This window comes from Juglans regia, chromosome 7 (genome assembly GCF_001411555.2).
Source record: "Juglans regia cultivar Chandler chromosome 7, Walnut 2.0, whole genome shotgun sequence".
Lineage (NCBI taxonomy): Eukaryota > Viridiplantae > Streptophyta > Magnoliopsida > Fagales > Juglandaceae > Juglans > Juglans regia.
In genome coordinates this window covers 45,761,046-45,782,807 of record NC_049907.1, presented here as the reverse complement: position 1 = coordinate 45,782,807, position 21,762 = coordinate 45,761,046, and the positions used below count along the sequence as shown (strand labels likewise).

General features: G+C 33.5%; 3 protein-coding genes across 3 annotated transcripts; all 3 read right to left on the bottom strand.

The window, feature by feature from the left end:
• Positions 1–1,141: 1,141 nt before the first annotated feature.
• Positions 1,142–2,952, bottom strand: LOC109008638 (auxin-responsive protein IAA1-like). Its single transcript, XM_018988814.2, has 5 exons — positions 2,609–2,952; positions 2,124–2,305; positions 1,873–1,984; positions 1,659–1,720; positions 1,142–1,518 (listed from the first exon to the last, which is right to left on the bottom strand). The coding sequence occupies exons 1-5, from the start codon at positions 2,863–2,865 to the stop codon at positions 1,481–1,483; spliced, it is 651 nt and encodes a 216-aa protein (XP_018844359.1). The 5' UTR covers positions 2,866–2,952; the 3' UTR covers positions 1,142–1,480.
• A 3,537-nt stretch (positions 2,953–6,489) lies between these two features.
• Positions 6,490–7,203, bottom strand: LOC108979433. The gene has a single exon (XM_018950105.1). The coding sequence runs from the start codon at positions 7,201–7,203 to the stop codon at positions 6,490–6,492; it is 714 nt and encodes a 237-aa protein (XP_018805650.1).
• A 1,332-nt stretch (positions 7,204–8,535) lies between these two features.
• Positions 8,536–11,856, bottom strand: LOC109008639 (auxin-induced protein 22C-like). The gene is made up of 3 exons (XM_018988815.1): positions 11,442–11,856; positions 10,352–10,445; positions 8,536–8,911 (listed from the first exon to the last, which is right to left on the bottom strand). Exons 1-3 carry the CDS (start codon positions 11,809–11,811, stop codon positions 8,803–8,805), a joined length of 573 nt encoding a protein of 190 aa, XP_018844360.1. The 5' UTR covers positions 11,812–11,856; the 3' UTR covers positions 8,536–8,802.
• Positions 11,857–21,762: the final 9,906 nt, after the last annotated feature.

Here is a 21,762-nt window from a genome sequence, read left to right as displayed (position 1 = left end):
CCTCTCACTCAGAATGGTTTGTGACCAATAGCGATAATTCTAATGATCTCTTCTTGTGAAGGATAGGAATTAATGGCAGTTAATCATGTCACAATAATTTTACAATGTCTTGAGCTGAAAAAGAACAAGATAGCATCATCTCAATTGGCACAAAGTAGGCACTCTCTCTTGCCTCTGCTCGGGACTACAAATGGGTTCAAATCAGGAGCAATTTGCTCCTACAGTCAATAGTTGCGAGCAAGGTAAATAAAAATTAATGTCGGATTCGTGTAATGTCGCCAGTGATTTATGTGTTTTTTAGTGGTCGTTTAGGTTTTTCTGTTCGAGGGTTGGATGCTTGGTTTTAAACCCCTTCTGTAGAAGTTGTCAAAAGCGTCAATCCACAAGTAAGATGCATGCTCTTCTTACATGCCAGTCTAATAGGAGTATTCACAGCAAAAATTAATGTTTGATCACAGCTAGAGAAGGTAAATAAAAATATCGTAGCAAATTAGAATAATGATAGGATTACTACCCTATTACTATCTATTTACTACTCTTTTTATATTTATTTTTATTTTATTTTTTTATTTTACCTAATAATTAAGAAAGTGTGTATTAGTAAATATATATATATATATATTTTTAATTTTTTCTTAGTGATTAAGGATGTTAAAAAAATACTTAAAAAAAAATAATAAAAAATTAAAAAAACTTAAAACACCTTTTAATAATAGATGAGTAGTAATAAGGTAGTCAGTCTATCACTATGCATGGGACAAGTTTCGAAGGCATGGATAGTCTAATGCGTTCGCCGACTGGGAAGTCATGAAGTCATCGAGATTAATGACCAGAGTTGTGTACACGGCCAATGACGTCTGTAGGGTTACCATTAACCCATCCGATGGGGATCTATATAAGGGTTGGAGTAACATCGTTAAAAGATGCATGCCCTCAACTATAAGAATTTATAAAAGTAACATCGTTTTATATATATGAATATCATTTTTTTTTTTTTTTTTGAGATCTATTGATCATTGTTGGATCCATCTATGAATTAGTAGGACATAAATCATGGACTGCCATCTGCTATCAAAGTATACGGTTTTGCGCTTGTTGATTTCCTGTTTATTTAAATCACATCAACTGCGAAAACAAAAAGTCTCATAAAAATCAAATAGACGGTATAAAATCTGTCAAAACTATTACAATCCTAGCGTCTCTATGAAGAAGCTGTAACAGACCCGAAAATGGGGAAGAAAAAAAAAAAGAAAAGAAGCCCACAACATCAATATTTAAGCTGGCACTACGATGCAACTAGTAGATACAGAAACCTCTCTTTCCAAAAATTTTTTCCTATCTAATCCTAACTCTTCATCCAAAATAAATATAGAAAGGTATAGAACAAGGGAAAAAATAGCTAGCCTCTGTTCAACCAATTACATCATTCCAAGGATCGATATTGATTAATTCTCTAAGGCTTCTCTCTTTCTGTTTTTTCTTAACTTGTGCTTGCAGATTGTTGAGGTGTTCTTGGAGCTGCGTCAAAAAAACACGCAAAAAAAATCAACACGTACGTACGGTAGGATATTGGTTCAAGAATGGCTATCTTAAATCGTAAAAGACATGTAAATTAAGCAAGGTATATATGTAGCCCCAAGCTCGAAATAAATGATTACCAAGTCCAATTGCCTCTGAGCTTTTCATCAATCTTAGCCGTTTGCATGACTCAACAAACATTCTGAAGATCAAAAGGGGAAGAATATTAGTAAAAAAATATTGATCACTTAAAATTACATTTTTAAGATTTCAGGCCAGACATCCTCGACGTGAGACATGATGATGATGAATCAATTCATTAATGTTGTACAAAAGTCTGGTTTGGAAACTTACTTCCATGGTACATCTCCAACTAACATCCAGTCACCATCTTTGTCCTCGTAAGTAGGCACATATTCCACCCCATTTGCTGTGTCCATAAGCTTCTTCTCATTCAAATAATTACCTACATGAGCATAAATTCACCCCCCAAAGATTAAATTACCACAAATATATATTCTACATAAATCCAAATACATAGAGCTAGTTATCGTATGTACGTAGTACCAATTTAGAGAAATACTAATTATGGAATTAATACGTACAAATAGTCAAGCAGGAGAACATGTTGTCAAAAGCACACAGTAGCTCCTGATAGCTACTGTACAATTCTAGATCCAGCTTTCTTAGAAAAGGAGCTCCATCCACAGCCACCTTTACGAACTTGAAGCTCTTCATTGCGTTCTTCCTAAACCCTCTCACCGGTGGCCACCCCACTATCTGCGCCCTGAAAATGGGTAACGGTATAAAACTTAAATTAATTTGAGGGCAGGCCAGTGCAGTACTATATATACATGCAATAATGCAAACCTATCTTAAGGCATGTGTAGCTATATATTGCCCTGGGAAAAAATATATAATATATATGCTCTTCAATTCTAAAAACATAAATTCATGTAACTAGGTTCTCTAAATTAAAAGTACTAAGAGAAAAAGACTTTCGAAAAACGTAAACATGATATATATCATATATGCGCAAAAGATGAATTTTTTTTTTTTCATATATTATATATATTTATATATATCTTACTTCGCTGCCGGCGGTTGTAAAGCCAAGGTCTCGTTTTCTAGCTTGTCACAACCTCTGTCATCATGTTCATGAACATCTGACGATCTATCATGATTAAGATCAATAATCTGCGAAAATCCACGTTTCGTGCCCGACTTTGCTTTGATCTCTATATCTCCCCGTGTCTCGCCCGGCAGCCTTAAGGTCAGCTCGGTCTCCTTTAGATTCAGTCCTGTGGCATCGGATTCTGGCAAGTGTTTCCCATTTTCCGGTGACATTTTTGTCAAAAGTGATAACTCTCTTGCTCTTCTTTTTACCCTGGTGCTAAAGTTTTGAGACCCAGAATTGTATGTGACCAACACGTTTGGCCGTGTGCTCTATATATAATCAAGGGAGAATCTGAGCGTCAAAGAAAAATGGACCAATAAAGAAGTGACACGTTCAGTTTAAGAACGGTTGTGATTCGTCTACTTCCGTGATCGTATCTGATGGAAGTGTGTGTTCGTGATGAATTTGCATCAAAGTCTGTGCCCTGCGTCGGTTCGGGTCCCAGTCTTTTTCATTTGCTTCGATGACCCGCTTTGTGTTTGTGATGGAATCTTCTAAGCATATACACATAAAAGAAACTCCCGTGTTCGTATATGTGCGGAAGGTGTGGGACACACATGTTCCCCGTAGTCGACTTTATGTGAGAGTCCACGTGAAAAAGCGATACGAAATTTCAGTCGTGGAGGCCCCACGCGACATCCATGTGATGATTGTTGGTTTGTCGGTCAGGTTGTCTCTTTTGAGCCACCGGCACGTGGCGGCTTGTACTAGACACGTTACCGGTGATAGAGAGTTTGAGTCCCGCGTCATTAACCGGGTATTTCGGGTCCTCATGTCTTCGAGTTCCTCCTGCCGTCCCATCAGACACGCTAAAAAAAAAGTGAATTATTTCTCTCTCTCTCTCTCTCTCTCGTGGAGGATGATCAACCGCGTCAGATGGGATAATTGGGACTTGGGACGGAAGTTGAGGGAACAGCATAATTTTAAGCCTTAGAAAAAACACCCCACTTGCCTAATAATAATTTTCAATTATAAGTTTATTCAGTTTTAGATTTCAAAGCGATCAGTATTGAGAAAATAATTTTGATAATTTAAAAAAAAAACAAATATATATTTATTTGTATTTACCTTTGAAAAGTGACGAAGTTCATTAACAATATATATATATATATATATAAAGTACTTAGAAAACCTATATGTTTTTTTTTTAATGTTTGTGAAAGTAATGAGATCACTTAAAATGAAAAAAACTTGTGTGCAAACATGATCTACATTTTATAAAGTTTTAAATAAATAAAGTTTCTTTGCTAAAGTGAACCTTTGTTTAAAAAAAAAAATAGAGGCGCGCCTACTCTTTAAAATCTCCAACGGATGGGTGGTGGTATAGTCACCTCCTCTTAATAAGAAAGTCATATCAGGCCGCCCCTACCAATCCTTTTTACCATTGAAAAAAAAAAAGTTCTATGTACCCATCATTATGTATGCTTTTTTATTTCAATCTATCATGATAAACGCGTACACAAGGACTAGTTAAAGGAAGACTCTAGCTTATAGGATGGTTTGGAGAGTGCGTATAATAAATACCTTGAAGAATCATACAGCTAGTAACAAATTAGCTGTATGAGAGTCTATATACACACGCTCAAAATTAATTGAGATTTTATCCAAAACACACTTGATATCAATAAAAAAAAAAAAAAAAAAAGCATGAAGTGACTACATATAAATTCTTTTAATTTCCTTAATTGGAGCCAACGCCATCCAATGGCTCAATCTTTAACAGATTTTCCAAAACCAGGAAAAGAGGCAGCTAATACCAATAGAGCTAGATGATCTTTTATTGCAGTTAGCTAAGGCACAAAGGTCATGTGCAAACAAGACATTAATATTATTAATTGTAGGGCAGACTGCATCATGAATCGGGTTCTGCAAATATACACGATCGAGCAAAAGCTCATGATGAAATTAATAATCATCTATGTCTGATCATCATCGTGTAATATCACTTTCTTGATTTGATAAGACACGTAATTTCTTTGTGCATGTGCTGGGATCCTTCTTCTTGTTTGCTCGTATATACGTATAAGATGGTATATACGTACGCTAAATGGTCAAGATCCAAATTAATTACTTAAGTCAAGAATGTAGGCTAGCTAGCTATATAGCTTTTTATTAATTTCATGAAATGAAATGAATCGAAAATAGAAACTGATTTGAAAGTATGGTAACCACGTACTTGTGTCTCCTAAAGTGCAGACCCCTGCCGTATGCGAATTGGTCGATCTCCAACAAATTATTAATTAATTAGGTATAAGTACTTTTCATATATGAATGGATATATGTACGCTATAAATTCATATTAAAAATGATTAGTTATATAAAATAACGTGACATTTTAATTGTGATAAGGTGAATGGAATAATATATATATTTAGATACGCAAATTTTTTCCACAGGTGCTTTTTGGTGTTTTAATTAGGTGCTCTCTCCATCATGTCTCATGTCTTACGACGCTCATGCCAATTCATGATCAGCTTCTTCTCGATCCGAAGAATTTCTTACTTTTCGTTGCTTTTTTTTCCATGTCTCCCCTTTCGTGTCTGGTAATTACTATGAAAATTTGGTGCTTTTGATTTAAATTCAACAACTGCGGAAAAGGACTAGCTAGTGCATGGACTTGGTTTCCAGTGGTCTTTGCTCTACGTACATTTAATGCGCGCATAATTTACTGTAAAGATTAAGATCGATAGGGGAAATAAATAGCTAGCTAGTTAATTTCTTGGATCCCTCGTGTATATATATATATATGCATGTATATGTATATTTATATATTTAGCTAATTGGTCAAGCACGTACCATGCAATTAATATTTTTTATGATCATGAGTAGCAAATGATCATGTGGGTTAATTGATGAAGTATTGTTGGTTGATTAGAAATACAAACTGAACAATATTACTGATTATTCTTATATATGCAGACAAGAACTCAATAAATGAAATTTTCAACTCTTTGATGCACATTAATCATCACTACTACTACTACATTCTACACATTAAATACGCGCGCTTTGATGCACCGCGCGAGCTAGCTAGCTAGCTAGTGGAGGGCCTCATGCAACGAATTTTGGAGCCCAGACTGATTATACATATGTGTGTGTCAGTACTGTGTGTGTTTATAATTTGCAGAAAAACAGATCCATTAATTATATTCATGTAGATGGTCATGAAAGTCTTCACAACATGAACGCGATCAGTAGTTGTCGTGCACTTTGTTTGGCATCTTGGGTTGCTAATTTTAAGATGGGGAAACTATAATTAATCATTGAACATCGTAAACCAAACCGACCTGATACAATGGTAGGTAATTAGTTAGTTAGGTTTTCGTATATCTAAACATGATATGAGAATGCAGATTTGATTCTGTACCGGCCAGATCAATTAATAAACTGGCATTGTAAATATATTATACATATATATATATATATATTCGATGTTTAGGCGCTAGCTAATCATGTGCCTATATTAATTTACTAGACAAAAAGAGTTCATGTTTGTGCTAATTAAGGACATCATGAGAACATGGGCTTGAATTTGTTCTAGAAATTGATCTCCACTTTCAGTAATAGTACTACTTTTTTTTTTTTGAAACCAAACTTGTTTCTCATTACTACAGCAAATGTTGGATACATGGAGGGGCTTCCTCCAGAGTGATGCTCTCCTCAGAGAGTTTTACAGCATCCTTTGCTAAACTATGGGCCATACAATTTGATGATCTAGGTACATGATGAAATGACCAGGATTTCAATCCTCTAAGTTCTACTTTAATATCTTGAATCATTAGACCTACTGTGCTCTAATCTCTTCTCTCTGCGTTAATGTCTTGAACCACATTGAGTGTGTCACCTTCCAATATGAGGTTTTGAAGCTGTAGATGTTTACATAAGATTACAGCCTTTAGAGCCGCCAAAGCCTCAGCCAGCTTTGCCTCCGGAAACAAAGTCCTTTGAGATCTCATGGTAGCAATTAACTTACCTTCCCAGTTCCTGACCACCACCCCTATGCCTATTTTGCACATTGATCTGTCAATAGTCGCATCCCAGTTTGCCTTGAAGCCATTCACTTGTGGAGGAGTCCATTCTGCTGCTTGGGGCCTGTCACTATGTCTGGAGGGACAGCTTGCGTTTGCATCTTTAAAATCTCTCAGTTTCTGGTAGCTGTTATAGATGAGCTTGGAGAGGTTCTCGAATTTCTTCTCAAACACCAGTTCGTTCCTTCTCTTCCAAACTAGGTACACTGTGGTTGCGAAAACTTCGAAGTCTCCCTCGCTTACTTCTGATTCTAGGTGGCTCAATAAGTCCTTGAAAGAATGGAATCTGACTTTCATTTTTTGAAGCTTCCTTGAGCAGATTCCCCATACATCCTGCACCGCAACACATGACCATAATGCATGAATTACGCTCTCGGGTTCCCTTTTGCACACTGGACAAAGATTTGATTCCGTAATCTTCCTTTTGCTGAGATTAAGATTTGTCGGCAGCGACTTGTGACAGGCTCTCCACAAGAACATTTTTACTGCATTAGGGACCTTTAACTTCCACATATGGGTTCAGCTCTCTCTACAGTTCACAGATTGAGAAGCTTGTCCTTTTACCTGTTTTTCCATATCCCCGAGGAGATGGTATGCACTCCTTACAGTTAAAAAAGCATTAACCTTGGTCTTATTTCTTAGATTAATGAGTTAACAAGCTATATATTCTTCAGGTCCGATGCAATACTATAGCTAGGAACATGCATTTGGATGAAACAACAAGAGAAAAAATAAAAAATAAAAAATATGTATTCATGCCACGTCAATAGTCTCTTCTATTAGGGTAGCTTGTACAATTACGTATTAAGAAATATTCTAGTCTTAAAATAATTACATAAAAATAATTTCATAAACTGATGCGTGACTTGATGTGATTTGTAAGATTATAAAATTATTTTTATTATAAAATATATTTGACGGATCACATGTAATTACGTGATTACTTTGTAAAATTATTTTTATATAATCTATTTATGATTATAGCACTATTCTTCATACGTATTTATTAGTTCAGGCTCAACAATCAATGGGAGAATTGATCAGACTTTTTCATATATTAAGCATGACATGATCGGCATATTATATATACGAAAAGTAAGAGATTAAAATTATATAGGATATTTGTTGAAAAGTGTTCCTTTTAGATTCTAATTAATTAATTACAGCAAGACTACTGCATTAGTAGTAGTCTATACATAGTGATTGCATGAGGAGTACTATGCAATTTTAGTCAAGAAAGAAATTACAAGGAAAAAATTATGGAAATATTTAAAGATTAATAGTACGTATAGCCAAAATATATATATAATTGTTTGCGATCTGAGCCATGCAGGATTAATGCTAGGTACTTAGAATTTCATGTATTTTGCCTTCATATATATAGTCTAGATGCAGATGATCTAGATATATATTAGAAATTCTGACTGTTGCCATGAGAAAAGGAAACAAAAAAGAACGTACGCGTAACTCCAATTTAACTACGTACGAACTGACTTTTCAGTCGCGAGTTTCCTAGTACGTACGTACCGCGCGCGCTCATGTACGAGCTAGTCATATTATAATATATATATATATATATATATTACTAGCTATCAAAAAATTATTTATTCGTCACTAATTATTTTTTATAAAAATAAAAATTTTCTATTAAAATGAATATATTTTCGTCATAAATAGTTATTTATATTGTAAATAATCTTAAACAAATGCTCGTTTTTCTGTAATTTAGGACTTTTTTTAATTAATTTGAATGATTTGTTTTCAATATATATACATATATAATGGTACTACATCGATTTATAATGTGGCAGATGGAAAAAATATTTTTATTTTTTATTTTTATTTGATAATCTAGCTAGTACTTAATTCCTACCACAAATTAAACACCAAAGTAGGAAAGTATCACGTACATTCGTGATTTAAACAAGATCAAGTAGTACGTACTAGCTAGCTAGTACTGTCTGCTTAACGAAATTAGAAACAACGCGGTCGAGTACCGGCACGATCAATGAAACTAAAAACATGCATGTAGGAGACAAGAAAATCTGGTTAAAAGTATACTGGTCTTTCAACGAGCCATTATTTATTTATAAAGCCTTCGGGGAAACCCTTCAGCTGCAGTCCAAAACCCTTGGCCGCCTCTGACCTCTTCATGATCCTCAGCCTCTTGCACGATTCAATGAACATCCTGCAAATTAAATGCCAATAAGGTACTGATGAATAATATATAAATATATATTCAGATCTACGTACAACCATTAAATGCAAATTAGCCATTAAACAGTACCATTTTATTATCTAAAACTGATTATAAATTCAATTTTGCAACGACCATCTTCTCCATCGACGAGGGAAAAAAAAGAGTATTAAATCATGTTATAATTTCTAAGCAAAAGAACAAGATCAAGTACAACCATAATTACCGGCATGCCGCTTTTATATATGGACCAAGTTAATTATTAAGATAAGAGTTACAATATGCTTAATTAATTTTACAGTATTTTAGGAGTACTAATACTTAATTGTTGTCGGCTTCTATTGCCAGATTATTATTAAGAAGGCATTAATCAATCTCCTGATTACACAAAATGACTTCTTTTTTACGCCCAAACAAAAGTACTCTAATGCCTTTATTTGACGGATAAGCTTGAAAGTTGAAACGTAGTAAGCACGTAGAATTGATTGAATAAGAATCTTCCCCCGGCCATCCGGTTTACATGCATCAACTTGAATCAAATACTACTTGACTCTTAATTAACACGGCTAGCTATTACGTACTGCCATATATAGGCTACACGTCAGTATCTATATATATCATGATCATATGATATGCAATTGTGACTTTATGAGAGAGAGAGAGAGAGAGAGAGAGAGAGATGCCCACAAAAAAGGGAAAAAAAAAAGAAAAAAAAAACCATGATCTTTATTTAACGTATGGCCAGGTGTGAAGGTTTTTCGATAATAAGATTATTTAATATTAATATTAGACTTATAAACTTGATCGTGGCTCCTAATACTCATCCAAAAAATTAATAGCTTGGGTATTCCATAATTACTATATATATGACTATGAGTAATGCTAAATACAATCATAGGTTGTGCAATTGTCGTGTATTTCTTTTGAAAAAGAATAGGGTCCACCATTAAAAAATTAATTTCTTCATGTTGGTCACATATTTACTCTTTTTTTTTTTAAATGAGTGTGCGTTTCTTATAGCCATAGAGTGTGTAAGCGATGCGCACTGCTTTTGAAAACAAAAAGTAATATAAGATTTACATGAAAAATTAATTTTTGAATAATGTTATATACAGTCAGGGGTTGTGCAAGCACTACACACTCATTTTAAAAGAGAGTGGAGTCTATTATTTAAAAATTAATTTTTTTCCTCACGAGTCCATATTTATTCACTTTTTCAAAAGGAGTGCGTGGCCTTGCGAACTCTATAACTGCAAATTAATATCATTTCACTTATGATGGATTCTACTTTTTTTAAAAAGAAATGTATAGTGCTTGCACAATCTATGACTGTATCTAGCATTACTAATATGTTTAATACATGCACTTTTGATTTATATGTCCGTGCGCAAATATAAATTATGTGATAAATGAGCCGGATCAGAGACTTACTCCCAAGGAACATCTCCCACTAGCATCCAGTCTCCATCTTTGTCTTCATAAATGGGAACTTGTTCGGAATTGTCTGCATCCTTCAACGCCTCGCCTGTCCACAGATATATAACAGCATTTAATGTCGTTGTTTTATTTTTGTATTTTGTCATGTGTACGTACCACTTATATAATATAATTAGTTTTATTTTGTTTTTAATCTTCTAATAGAAGAATCTGTATTTCTTATAGTTTCTAAAATCTAGCTATAATGTGAAAAATACCATAAATTAAGCTGCAAAAAATCAGTGGCGAGACTGTGAGCAAGCTAGAGATAGAGTGCTTATTCCACAACAAATCTATTTTTGACATTTTCCATTGACAGAAACGTTGCGCACCTATTTAGACTCAAGTGCTGTGCGTCAAACTAGCATCATGAATTTTGCAAACAACTAATTAAAAAAATTAAAAAAAAAACTTAATTAATACAAATCCTCTCTTGAAAATATATATTCAAAATTAGTTGACAATTTTTAGTATAACAAGTTGAATTTAGATGAGTAGTAGTAATTTAGAACTTAAGATTTTGAGTCCATCCAGCCATTCGTAAGTTGGTCCATGGGTCTTTTTTCTTTTTCCTTTTTTTCCCCTCTTTCAAACGCTACATACCCCGCCCATATATATAAGCCTTACTATTACTTAGAAGATATAAATCCATGATCACTTGGTCATGCAGTACATGAGATCGTGTGAGTACTGCTGGGACGTATTTTTACAGTTTTATGCCTAAATTACTAAGTAAAACTACGGTGGGGATTTTGTTACAGTGTTTCAGCTAGCATTTCCCAGTTTGCTTGATATGTACGATTGTCAAGGATTTCCTCTCTCTCATAATGTATTAATCTGAAAATAAACTAATTTCCAACTACGTTTATTCCAAATTTGCATGGCTCTATGTAGAACTAAGACCTGGCTAGCTTAATTGACGCGCGGTAGGTTTATGTAAGCTATCTGTAACGTCCATAGCTCTGTGTGTGTGTGTGTGTGTGTGTTTTAATGAAGTTCTCTCAGTATTAAACATAGAAGGAAAGGCAAAAATGAGACCACTTACTGATACCGAAGCAATCGAAGAGCTCTTCCAATGCCAAAGCGAGATCGGAGTAGCCTTTGTGCATGCTCAAATCAATCTTGCGCAGAAAAGGCACCCCATCCATGCTAACTTTCACGTACATTTTCGATTCTTTTTTCAGGTGATCTTTCTCTTGAAAACTGTTCCTTTTCCGGTATGAACACACCGGAGGCCACCCCACAACTTGACTCTTTGTTTGAGTACTTTTCTCGTCAGTGGTGCTATTCTTGTCTTCGGCAATCTCTGAGAATACCCTCTTCTTATCATTTTTGTCCACTAAACTAGGACCACATGAACCTGGGAGACCTAATCTGAGCTCTGTAATTTCTAGTCCAAGACCACCTTTTTCCATTTTTTTCCTTTTTGGTGATAGGTTGGAACGTCTGATTGGCTTCAATTTTGCTTGATGGGTTTATAAATAATAAAAGTGACAACGCCTAGTTCTTATATATACATGGTGAATATAGAGGACATAGTGGGTAAATGACAGCTAGGTCAACTAAGACTTGGTGGTCGGTCACATGATAGCTAGGCAAATGTGGGGACTTTTTGCCTCCTAAAACACCAATAAAGGCCGGCACCATAAGTTGGATATGGGACATGAGATCCTATGGAAACTGGTTTTTTTGGGCGATTCGGTGGGATTTAATCTTGGCCGTGTGAATGGGTGATTGAGAACAAGCCATGTGGTTTGCCTGATTCAGGGGGTCTTCACAATTAAATTAATATACATTAACGGCTAGAGATCAGAACCATGATGAATGCAACTTTGGGAAGACACAGGTATATGTTTAATGTCACGAATTATTCATTCACACATGCACGCACAGAAATATTGAGTATGATTACCAATGACTCATGAGATTATATTAACGTTAAAATGTGATCCCTATAGGTTTTGGAACATGAAGGCCGATCGCGTGCATATAGTGTTATGATTATATATGAAGTTAAAACAAAAAATAACTCATTCATGCCATGACATTATCATTTATTTGTGTCTGCAGTCTGCATATATATATGATCTTCGTGTATCAAGGAATGAAATGGTCTTGCCTGTGGAACCCCACGACGCAGTTCATGATCCTCCTCCTGTGGGAGATTCCATGCATCATGGGATCGAGGAGATCCCCCTTGTCCAAGCTAGGCTTTTACAAACGCGTAAAGATTTCCATCAAATTAAACATATTATACGTACGTATAGACCGTAAGTCATGACATCATGACCATAAAGAAATTAAGAAGTGATACTAATTCTTATCTTTTAGTACTCCTTTCATTCTGTGAGCTGGAATATTATAATGATCTTGATAGGATCATCGGTCGATTTTCACACTTTAGATTGACATTGTGACTCATGACGTGTTAATTAATTTGCTTCTGCTCTCAAATCCGTATATATATAGCTCAATCAGAACGGACAACAGAAGCATGCATGCGTATATCTGTAAAATCAATTCTGATAAGAAATTACAGTTGAAGAATATTTTATAATCTTCAACTGATCATGTAATTTCTAGGGTTCGAAAAAGATCAATGCATGGCAATGATCAACCCAAATCTTTGTTTTCTGATCGATGCATATGTGCTAACCACTCTATTATGAAGATATAGCTTATATATATATATATATATATATATATATATACACCCAATGCTATATAATCATGATTACGAAATATTTTTCTCAATTTTGCGTTATCCCTACATATATGCTTTGATGAACTACAAAGCACATTGAAATTTTAGTTTAGCTAGGCATAATCATGGAATGGTTCATGATTGATGTTTCAAGCAAAATAAGTTAAAGCATGAACACTTTTAGTACGCGCACATGATCATGCTTCCATGCATGTGCACGCGCATTTGAAAAGAATTAGATCTTTTTACTTCTATATATATATATATATTATGATATTAAAGGGAAGATGATCAGATCGCAGAGTAGATTGTCTTATCGTTATAACTGGACAATAAGACGGTCTTTTGGTTAGATTACTAGTCTAAGTCTCTAACTAAATATAGGGATTAATTAATTAAGCACATGCATACTTCTAAAATTAAGAGTTTGTGTGCTTGATGATCAGTACCTACTGGTCTAAATATTTCTCAATCATTAATGGTAAAGTCGCTTGACTTATTATATTGCCTGAACTGTTAAGAATAATTTTATAATAAGAACGGCCTGGCCGGCCACGTACAGAGGAACTACTTCGATCGAAATTTGGTTGCTCGATCCTCCATGTACACACATGAGCCCTTAATTAGTTCATTTTATCTACATTCATGTGCAATCTTATATATGTCTGCCTCATTGGGGGAAACAAACAAAAGGGTTATTTTTTCTTTTGTTCTTAATTTTCCGTTGTTCTGATCAGAGGCCAGGCGATCGAACCAAATAATTATTAGTAAAGATTAATTATTATATACATGATACACATGATGATCAGGTTCATTGATGTATAATATAGGGTTTTTTTATGCTAGTTTTGAGGTAAGGTTTATCTTGGAAGCGAATCATAATATATATATATATATAAGTAACTAATTATCTAAATATATAATATATATACCAAAGTTAATGTTGGTATCTAGCTAGCAAATGATTCGTACTCAGAGAGATTACATCGACGTAATAAGTATTATAGCAAGTTCATTGAGCAGTACTAGGCCGCCAAAGAACATGTTAGGCATGATTAGATATACAACAGTTCTCCCTCTCTCTCGCTCTCAAATTTGCTTATTAAGTAAATAATTTGACATGCATGCATATATCGCCTGCAGGTAACCGACTCAAACCGGGCCCCAATTATTATTATTATTATTTTCTAAGCAAAACCTCCCAACTAAATTATAATGCAGATGTTTCTTCCCAACCCAGCATATGTTTCCTTTGGGCTAGACAAGTCGAATGAGATACAAGGGCGCCAAAGCCCCCACACATAGGCACACGTGATGGAGTTGTCTCCGGAACATTACTGGGTCACATTGTCTTTAATTAGGTCAATCGACACTGAAACCAAGTTGTAAAGATTTGCCCTAGCTAGATCGGTCGATCATCATGTCACTAGACACTAGGGATTTAGGGTACCACTCGATATCAGTCTCATTGGTTCTAGCGAGAGATGATCTATCGTGGACGACCAGCTTGCACCATTTTTTTTTTCTAATTTTTCTTTAGGGTACTAATTAAGCTAGCTGATTGTACGTATTGCTGACTATATGATCAGAACCGTTGAACAAGATGTGTAATGGGTGGCCACATGGCCATGCATTGGACCTACAAGCATGTGAAGTAGACGTACGTGAACCCCATTCCAATTTCCTTAAGTAGGATACTGTCATGAGCAAGAGCGTGTAATCTTTTCAGCTTGGAATTCCAAGCAATTGCATAAATGGTTGTATTGTTGGAGCAATTAATTACATGGGAAATCTGTGGCTGAATTAGCCATGGAAAAGAGAATTCGGGAAGTTGTTTATAAGATTCATGAAATTAACTTTGTGGTTGCACGCAAAAGTACAGCTAACTAGACAAAATGCATTCATCCAAAACTTGTCGGTTAATTTTTTTTGGAAAAAAATGTTTGTCAAAAAGTGATCTATAATAAAAGACGAGTTATAGTACGTAGCTAGCTAGCTACCTTGATCAGTAGTACTTTGCTTCGAAAAGTTGGGCTTAAATTTGCATGAGAGAGATTATTAACGGAAGGAAGAGAGAAACTAGAAAGTGCGCGTACAATTAGCAGGAAACCAGGATTTATGTAGCTAAGATAAAGTAATCAGTGGGTACGTAGACTTGGCATAGATAGAGGTGGTCTCCCGCGATCGAGCTCCAAATTCAAGAAACAGACAAATTATATATATATATATATATATATATATATTTTGTTGTGAAATGTTATGCTTAAATGTAACCAGACTATGGATTCTAGCATGTAAGAGTGTAACTGGTCTACTCCGATTTGGTTTTGGACAAAATTTAAGACCGAATTGATATATACCGATTTTACATTTTTTAAAACTGATTACGTACCGGTTACCCTTCTAAACTAGTACCTCCAGTTTTACCAGGCCGGTCCGGTTTTTAGATTTTTTTAAAATGTAAAAAATATATAATAAATTATTACTTCTTATGATAAAATGTTATTAATAATTTAATATATATATCATGTTTAAAGCATACGATTAATTAAATTTTCATCTTTAAGATTAAATTTTTTATTTTATAAATTACAATAACATTATCTTATATATAATTATATATTATATATAAAACTTATAAATATTTTGTATAATATATAAAATTAATTTATATATATATTTTCCAATCGGTCCGATCCGGTCTCAAAAACTACTTAACCGAAACCGGACCGGATCTAGCTGGCTTTCATAATATAGAAACCCGTTCCAAATTGGACCTGTTCAAAACCGGACCAATTGGTCAGATTCGGTCAAGTTTTTCGGTTTAAATTCACACCCCTACTTGTAGGGTTAGCAGGAGTATTGGGTGAGGCCATGGGATCGAGCTTGAAAAAAAAAGGGATAGAGATCACGATTTGGCTCTAATTACCATAAAACAATACTCACAGGATAGAAACTCTCGTGCAATTGCTGTCGGGAGGAATTGTATATATATAACAGTTTATAAATGTTATAAAAATTACAAAACTTGTGTCTTAGAGTAATTATAGGAATTGGCATAATTATAGGAAAGACTAGCGTATAGCTATAATTAAAATCTTTCCATAAATGGAAAGAAATGAATGAATACAATCCCTCAGATCATGGAATGGAATCGAGCTTGCTGTCATCTGTTTTGGAATGTGTTTCATTAATAAAAATACACACACCAATGATGGTAAATAAAATAAAAGCAACACAATCAAGAACGCGGCGCACAATATACGTGGTTTGTCAAATTATCTATATTCACAGAACTGCATAAATCTTATTAACAAGAAGATATTACAATTACTCAATCTCAACTCACACTCTTTAGAACTTTTTGCTCTATCATATAATATGCACTCACTAAACAATTATTCTCTTTCAAAATATGCTTAAAGTCGTACAATACATGTCAAATATGACATATATATATAAAGGCCGGTTTCGATATTAATATGCGGTTATTTATTTTTGTCTCTTTGATCTTCCAAGTGAAAACAGTGTAATAAAAGTTTATCATGCGCATGAAAACAGAATGATCATAATATATATCAGAATCATAAATTACTCGGCAAATGCATGCGTTTTAAAAGCATGGAAAAACATAATAAGACCATCAATTGTTTTTTGGGCGTCAAATATGGTTTAAAAATTCAGAAAATTTCTTTGCTTTAATTTGATCCACTTTCTAATTGACAAGTATCAAGTAAGGAGTTTATATATAGGGTAGTGATAGGGTTACTATCCTATTATAGTTTATTGGAAGTTTTTTTTTTATTTATTTTTATTTTTTTATCATTTTCTACATGCTTATGGACCCACTTTTCTTTGTTTTTTGCGCTTTACCGTATATAAATATATCATAAGCTTTTTAAATTGATACAATTTACTTATCTTAAAAAAATATATCTTAAAAAGAAAAAAGAAAGGAGATCAAAGGTCACCCATAAGTAAAGAAAAATAATAAATATATGTAATATATTGATGAATATGACTATGCCGTATTTGCCTATTCGGTACAACGAAGCATAGCCCAACGAGATAAGCCCAAGGAGTTGAAAGCAGAACGGCAAGGCCCAACATATTAGCTCAATGATAATTGCACAACATATTTTTATAATATATTTTATAGAGTAATTCTACGTATAATCGTAGAATGCGTAAACACCGTGCAGTCACTTTAAAAAAGAGTGAGATCTATAATTAAATAATTAATTTTTTTCATGTGGGTCCTGTATTTATTTACTTTTTTCACAGCGACTACACGGTGTTTGAACACTCACGATTACAAGTATCATTTCTCTATTTTATAATAATATTATACGATAATAATATTTTTATAAAATAATATTAATTTTATAAAGTATTTTACAAAAAAAAAGTAATGATAATCACAAAACACATTTCACAACAAACTAAAATAACAAATAAAGTATAACATAATAAAAAGTAAAATATTTGGCGCACAAGATGATTTTATGAGAAGAAGTTTGTGTATGATATGATATATTAAATTATAAAATTATTTTAATTATAAAATAAATATGGCATACTTACGTCAGTTTATTAAATTTTTTTACAAGATATAATATTAGGGAAAAAAAACTTCAGATTGGATGTGGTGTGTATTTTACACCCTCCAATAAAAAAAAGACACCTAGCAGATTTGCGTTATTTATAGTAGAATCGATTTGAGAAAATAATTTCTCAACCACCTAGCTCTCCACTCCAACCGGTCCATAATTTATTTCCACGTTAGAACATTGAACTGACTAGAAGTTCTTCTTCCCGAATAATTATCCAACAGTAGAAACTCCAGGAAAAAAAATAATTATATATTATTATAAATTGTCCGAGCTATTATTTTAAGAACATTGATAATTGGTAAACCCAAAAAGAAAAAAAAAAAAAAAAAAGACATTGAAGGGGAAAAAATGCTCCCTCTATCCCTATATCAAGCCCAATACTTTCCTATATTCACAACAAATGCACTAGATTTATACCATGCCTACCTACAGAGCAATCGGCCTAAAATACACCAAATTTACAAAATCAGCCTCTAAAATACACTAGATTCACAATCAACCTAAAATATATCAGATTCACAACCAAATTCTTTTCTATTTGAAAGCGACAGATATTAAGCTTACTTACAGAGCAACCGGATGACAGAGATCAACTAAGGAGAAAGAGAGGGAGAGCGACTGAGGGGTGAGAAAGAGAGTTTCGAGCTTAAGAGAGAGAATCGAGTGCGATGACTTGGAGAGAGAGAGAGAGAGAGAGAGAGAGAGAGAGAGAGAGAGAGAGAGACCTTAGGCTTGAGGAGAGAGAAAGAGGGGGGAGAGGTGTATGGAATTTGTTTACCTGCAGTCAATTCTATTTTTCTCTTGTTAGATGGCATACATGTCTCAAGTGCATTGAAAGGGTGTAACTCCCTTATTAACCTCATAAGGGATAAGTCACAACCTTTGACCCAATAGGATAAGTCATTGGTAGGTTAATAAATGCTAAGGTTGTGCTTCAAGGAATATCAAGCAAATGGACATGGCTAGATTAGGGATGTACATCTAGACTAGATTTTTTCTTGATCCGGTCTAGAACCTAAAAATCTGGATTAATCTGGGCAGTTATTTGTCCGGATTAAATCCGGATGGGTAAGATATTCGGTTACGAATCCAAAACTGATTACGGATCCGATTATATGACCGGATATCTGTAACCCAATTACATTTTAAAGAAACGGTTCGCATGTCGTTTTGTGCATCATGCCATCACCATTTCAATTTCCTTCAAAACTTCAACCCAACGAAATCCTAGGCCCTAACTTCTCTCTCTCTCTCTCTGTCTCTCTCTCTCTCTCTAACCCTAGCATCCCTCAAGGAAACCTATCGCCGCCATCCCCCCTTAGACAAAGGCAAAACTCTGAGATCCGATCTCTCTCGCTCTCATTGGTCTCCACTTCGTGTCTTGTTATAGAAGTGGAGTAAGCACGAGGAGCTTCTATTGACCCAGATCTCTGCTTACAAGCAGCTTCTCCCAGATCTGCCCAACTTGGCTTCACCATTTGGTTTGGATAGATTAGATCTGAGTTTACATTTTTGTTTGTTCATATCCATTTGGTCTGTGAATCTAATCCGTTCTAGATTTGAACGTTTTATGGGGTTTTTAAAATTTTTTATTATAGATTTGGTGTAGTTTATGGAAACCCAGTCGAATGTGTGTTTTGTGTGAAATGTTTTTGTCTTCGTTTTTAAGTTGTTGCAGATCTCTTTCATATAGGACTCGTTGAGATAGCTAATGACTTGAATCTACTCTTGGTCGTTTGTTATGTCCTCTCTATTCCTCAAAAATCTTTTAGAGTTCTAAATGTGAATATGGGTTTTTGTGTTTGTGTTTAAATCTAAATGCAACTTGCTCAGATCTAAGTTTTTGTGTTTAAATCCAGATGCAGTTTGCCTAGATCTGGATTTTTGTGTTTGTGTGTGTGAATAAACTATATATATGCTTTTGACTGAAAGAGGGCATAAACTTTGTACCCTATGAACCGATTCTATGGAAGGGATGTTGTGTCCATGAGCTTGTATTTGAATAATGTTTTGTTTGAAATAGAAGATGTATTACTAAATATTTTGCTTTGTTTAAAGACTAAAGTGCAAGATGTAGCACTAGTATTGGTTTCTCTATATGCATCTTCAAAATTACATCTTTTGAATATTGATTTTGCATATCAAGAAAAACTTCCACATTGAATTATGCATTTTTTAACTAAATAATAATAAAATATTTTTACTTTTTATTTTTTTCTTTAAATTATTATTTTTATATATTTTACAATTAGTACCATGTGCTCACAAATACAAATTTCATATATCAAAATGACCAACTTTATCAATAAATATTAATATATACTAAAAAAACACTTTGTATAATCAACTTAATACAAATTTCATATATCAAAATCATATTAATACAAATACTACAAAGTTGATTTTAATGGGTAGGAGAGAGAAAAAACATTAAAAATAATGTTTGAAGAGTGAATAGTACTTCTTTAAACTTGAAGAAGTATTATTCATGGCTATGTGAAAATTTAGAGATGCATAAGTCAATGTAGATGAATTTAAAGACATATTATGCAAATATGAAGATGAAGATAAAGATGAATACGCCATTTTTAGTGCTTTATTATCTTGCTTTTTTAACATACATTTTGTAATTATTTAAAATTCTTTATTCTTTATGTTTCTCGTTGTATTTTTGTTTAATGAGCAGTATATATATCTAACTTGTTGATAAGAGTTTTAGTAGTTTTGTCAAGCTACTAAAACATATGTTCTATTAATATATATGCATGCTGGTAATTATTTATCAAGCTACTGATCATAAATTGAGCATTAATATATTCTTTTTCCATCAACTAATATGTTTGAATATGTCCCAAAGTGCTTTATCTTTGATAAATTAAAAAGGACAGAATAACCAAGCTTATTGTGCTGCCACTGTTTCCCTAGTTCTCCATCTCCACAACTGGGTCAAGCATTTATTTCTAAATATGTTTTTAGTACTTTATCTTTATCAATTTTTAGTACTTTATTATTTACTAAGTCTATTTTCAGAATAGTTTTGGTACCATTGACCAATTTGGATGGAGACAATGAAGAAGATGAGCAATAACAGCAATATGATTCTTTGAAAATATTAAGAGATAGAAATATTTCTATCTTTATTTATATTGGAGGCAGATAGTCATAGCATTGAGTGTTACGTCTTAATATTGTTGTGATGTATTTTATTTATTTTGTTTGTAAATTGATGTTTTGCATTGTGATGTAAACAACAATGTAATATGCAGTGTATTATATGTGTTGATGTTTATTATTGATTAGTTTGTTTTATAAAAATTTGAATGGTCAATAAAAAGTTTAAAATACCTATAAAGATATTCATTATATAAAAAATGCCTATAAAAAATAATGGCCTATTAAAAAAGCCCTTTAAAAAGTGTTAAAAAGATTTTTTTTTTTTTTTAAAAAAAGGCTTTTAGGGCAGGTTTGGGACATCAAACAAAACACAAAATTCTCATCTCATCTCATCTCATCATTATACCTTTTTCAAATCTCCATACAAAATATAATAAACAATTCAACTTTTTAAAATCCCAATACACTTTTTTCAAATCCAAAAACAATAATAATATTAAAACTTAATATTTTAAACTTCAAAACAAAACACAAAATTCTAATCTCACCCCCCAAACCTACCCTAAAGTGTTTAAAATATGTCCTTTAAAAAAAAAAAAAAAACCTTTCAAAAAGTGCTAAAAGAAAGTGATAAAAATAGCCGTTTACAAAGTGCTAAAACAATAATTTAGAAAAAAGAAAAGCTAAAAAAAAAGAAAAAGATAGTATTAAACCGGATATCCGATACCTGCCCGGATTTATGCCGGATTTATCCGGCCGATATCCGCCCCGATTTGGATCTGGATGTTCTCGAATCTGGATCTGAATGCACAGCCCTAGGCTAAATGCTGTTTAGTAAAATGGTAACAAGTTGGAAGGTAAGGTATCGTTACAGGGATCATTCTTGCAAAGGAATATGCAAAAAAAATCTAGTCCACATAACTTAGGTTTCAGAG

What these genes read in the sequence shown, in the direction of transcription:
- LOC109008638 (XM_018988814.2), bottom strand. Translation starts at nt 2,865, where the DNA reads ATGTCACCGGAAAATGGGAAACACTTGCCAGAATCCGATGCCACAGGA. An exon ending in GTTCTCCTGCTTGACTATTT is followed by an intron (nt 1,985 to 2,123) that starts GTACGTATTAAT and finishes ATGCTCATGTAG; the next exon opens with GTAATTATTTGAATGAGAAG. An exon ending in CTCAGAGGCAATTGGACTTG is followed by an intron (nt 1,519 to 1,658) that starts GTAATCATTTAT and finishes TTTTTGACGCAG; the next exon opens with CTCCAAGAACACCTCAACAA.
- LOC109008639 (XM_018988815.1), bottom strand. Translation starts at nt 11,811, where the DNA reads ATGGAAAAAGGTGGTCTTGGACTAGAAATTACAGAGCTCAGATTAGGT. An exon ending in CTTCGATTGCTTCGGTATCA is followed by an intron (nt 10,446 to 11,441) that starts GTAAGTGGTCTC and finishes ATCTGTGGACAG; the next exon opens with GCGAGGCGTTGAAGGATGCA. An exon ending in GTGGGAGATGTTCCTTGGGA is followed by an intron (nt 8,912 to 10,351) that starts GTAAGTCTCTGA and finishes TTTAATTTGCAG; the next exon opens with GATGTTCATTGAATCGTGCA.
- LOC108979433 (XM_018950105.1), bottom strand. Translation starts at nt 7,203, where the DNA reads ATGTTCTTGTGGAGAGCCTGTCACAAGTCGCTGCCGACAAATCTTAAT.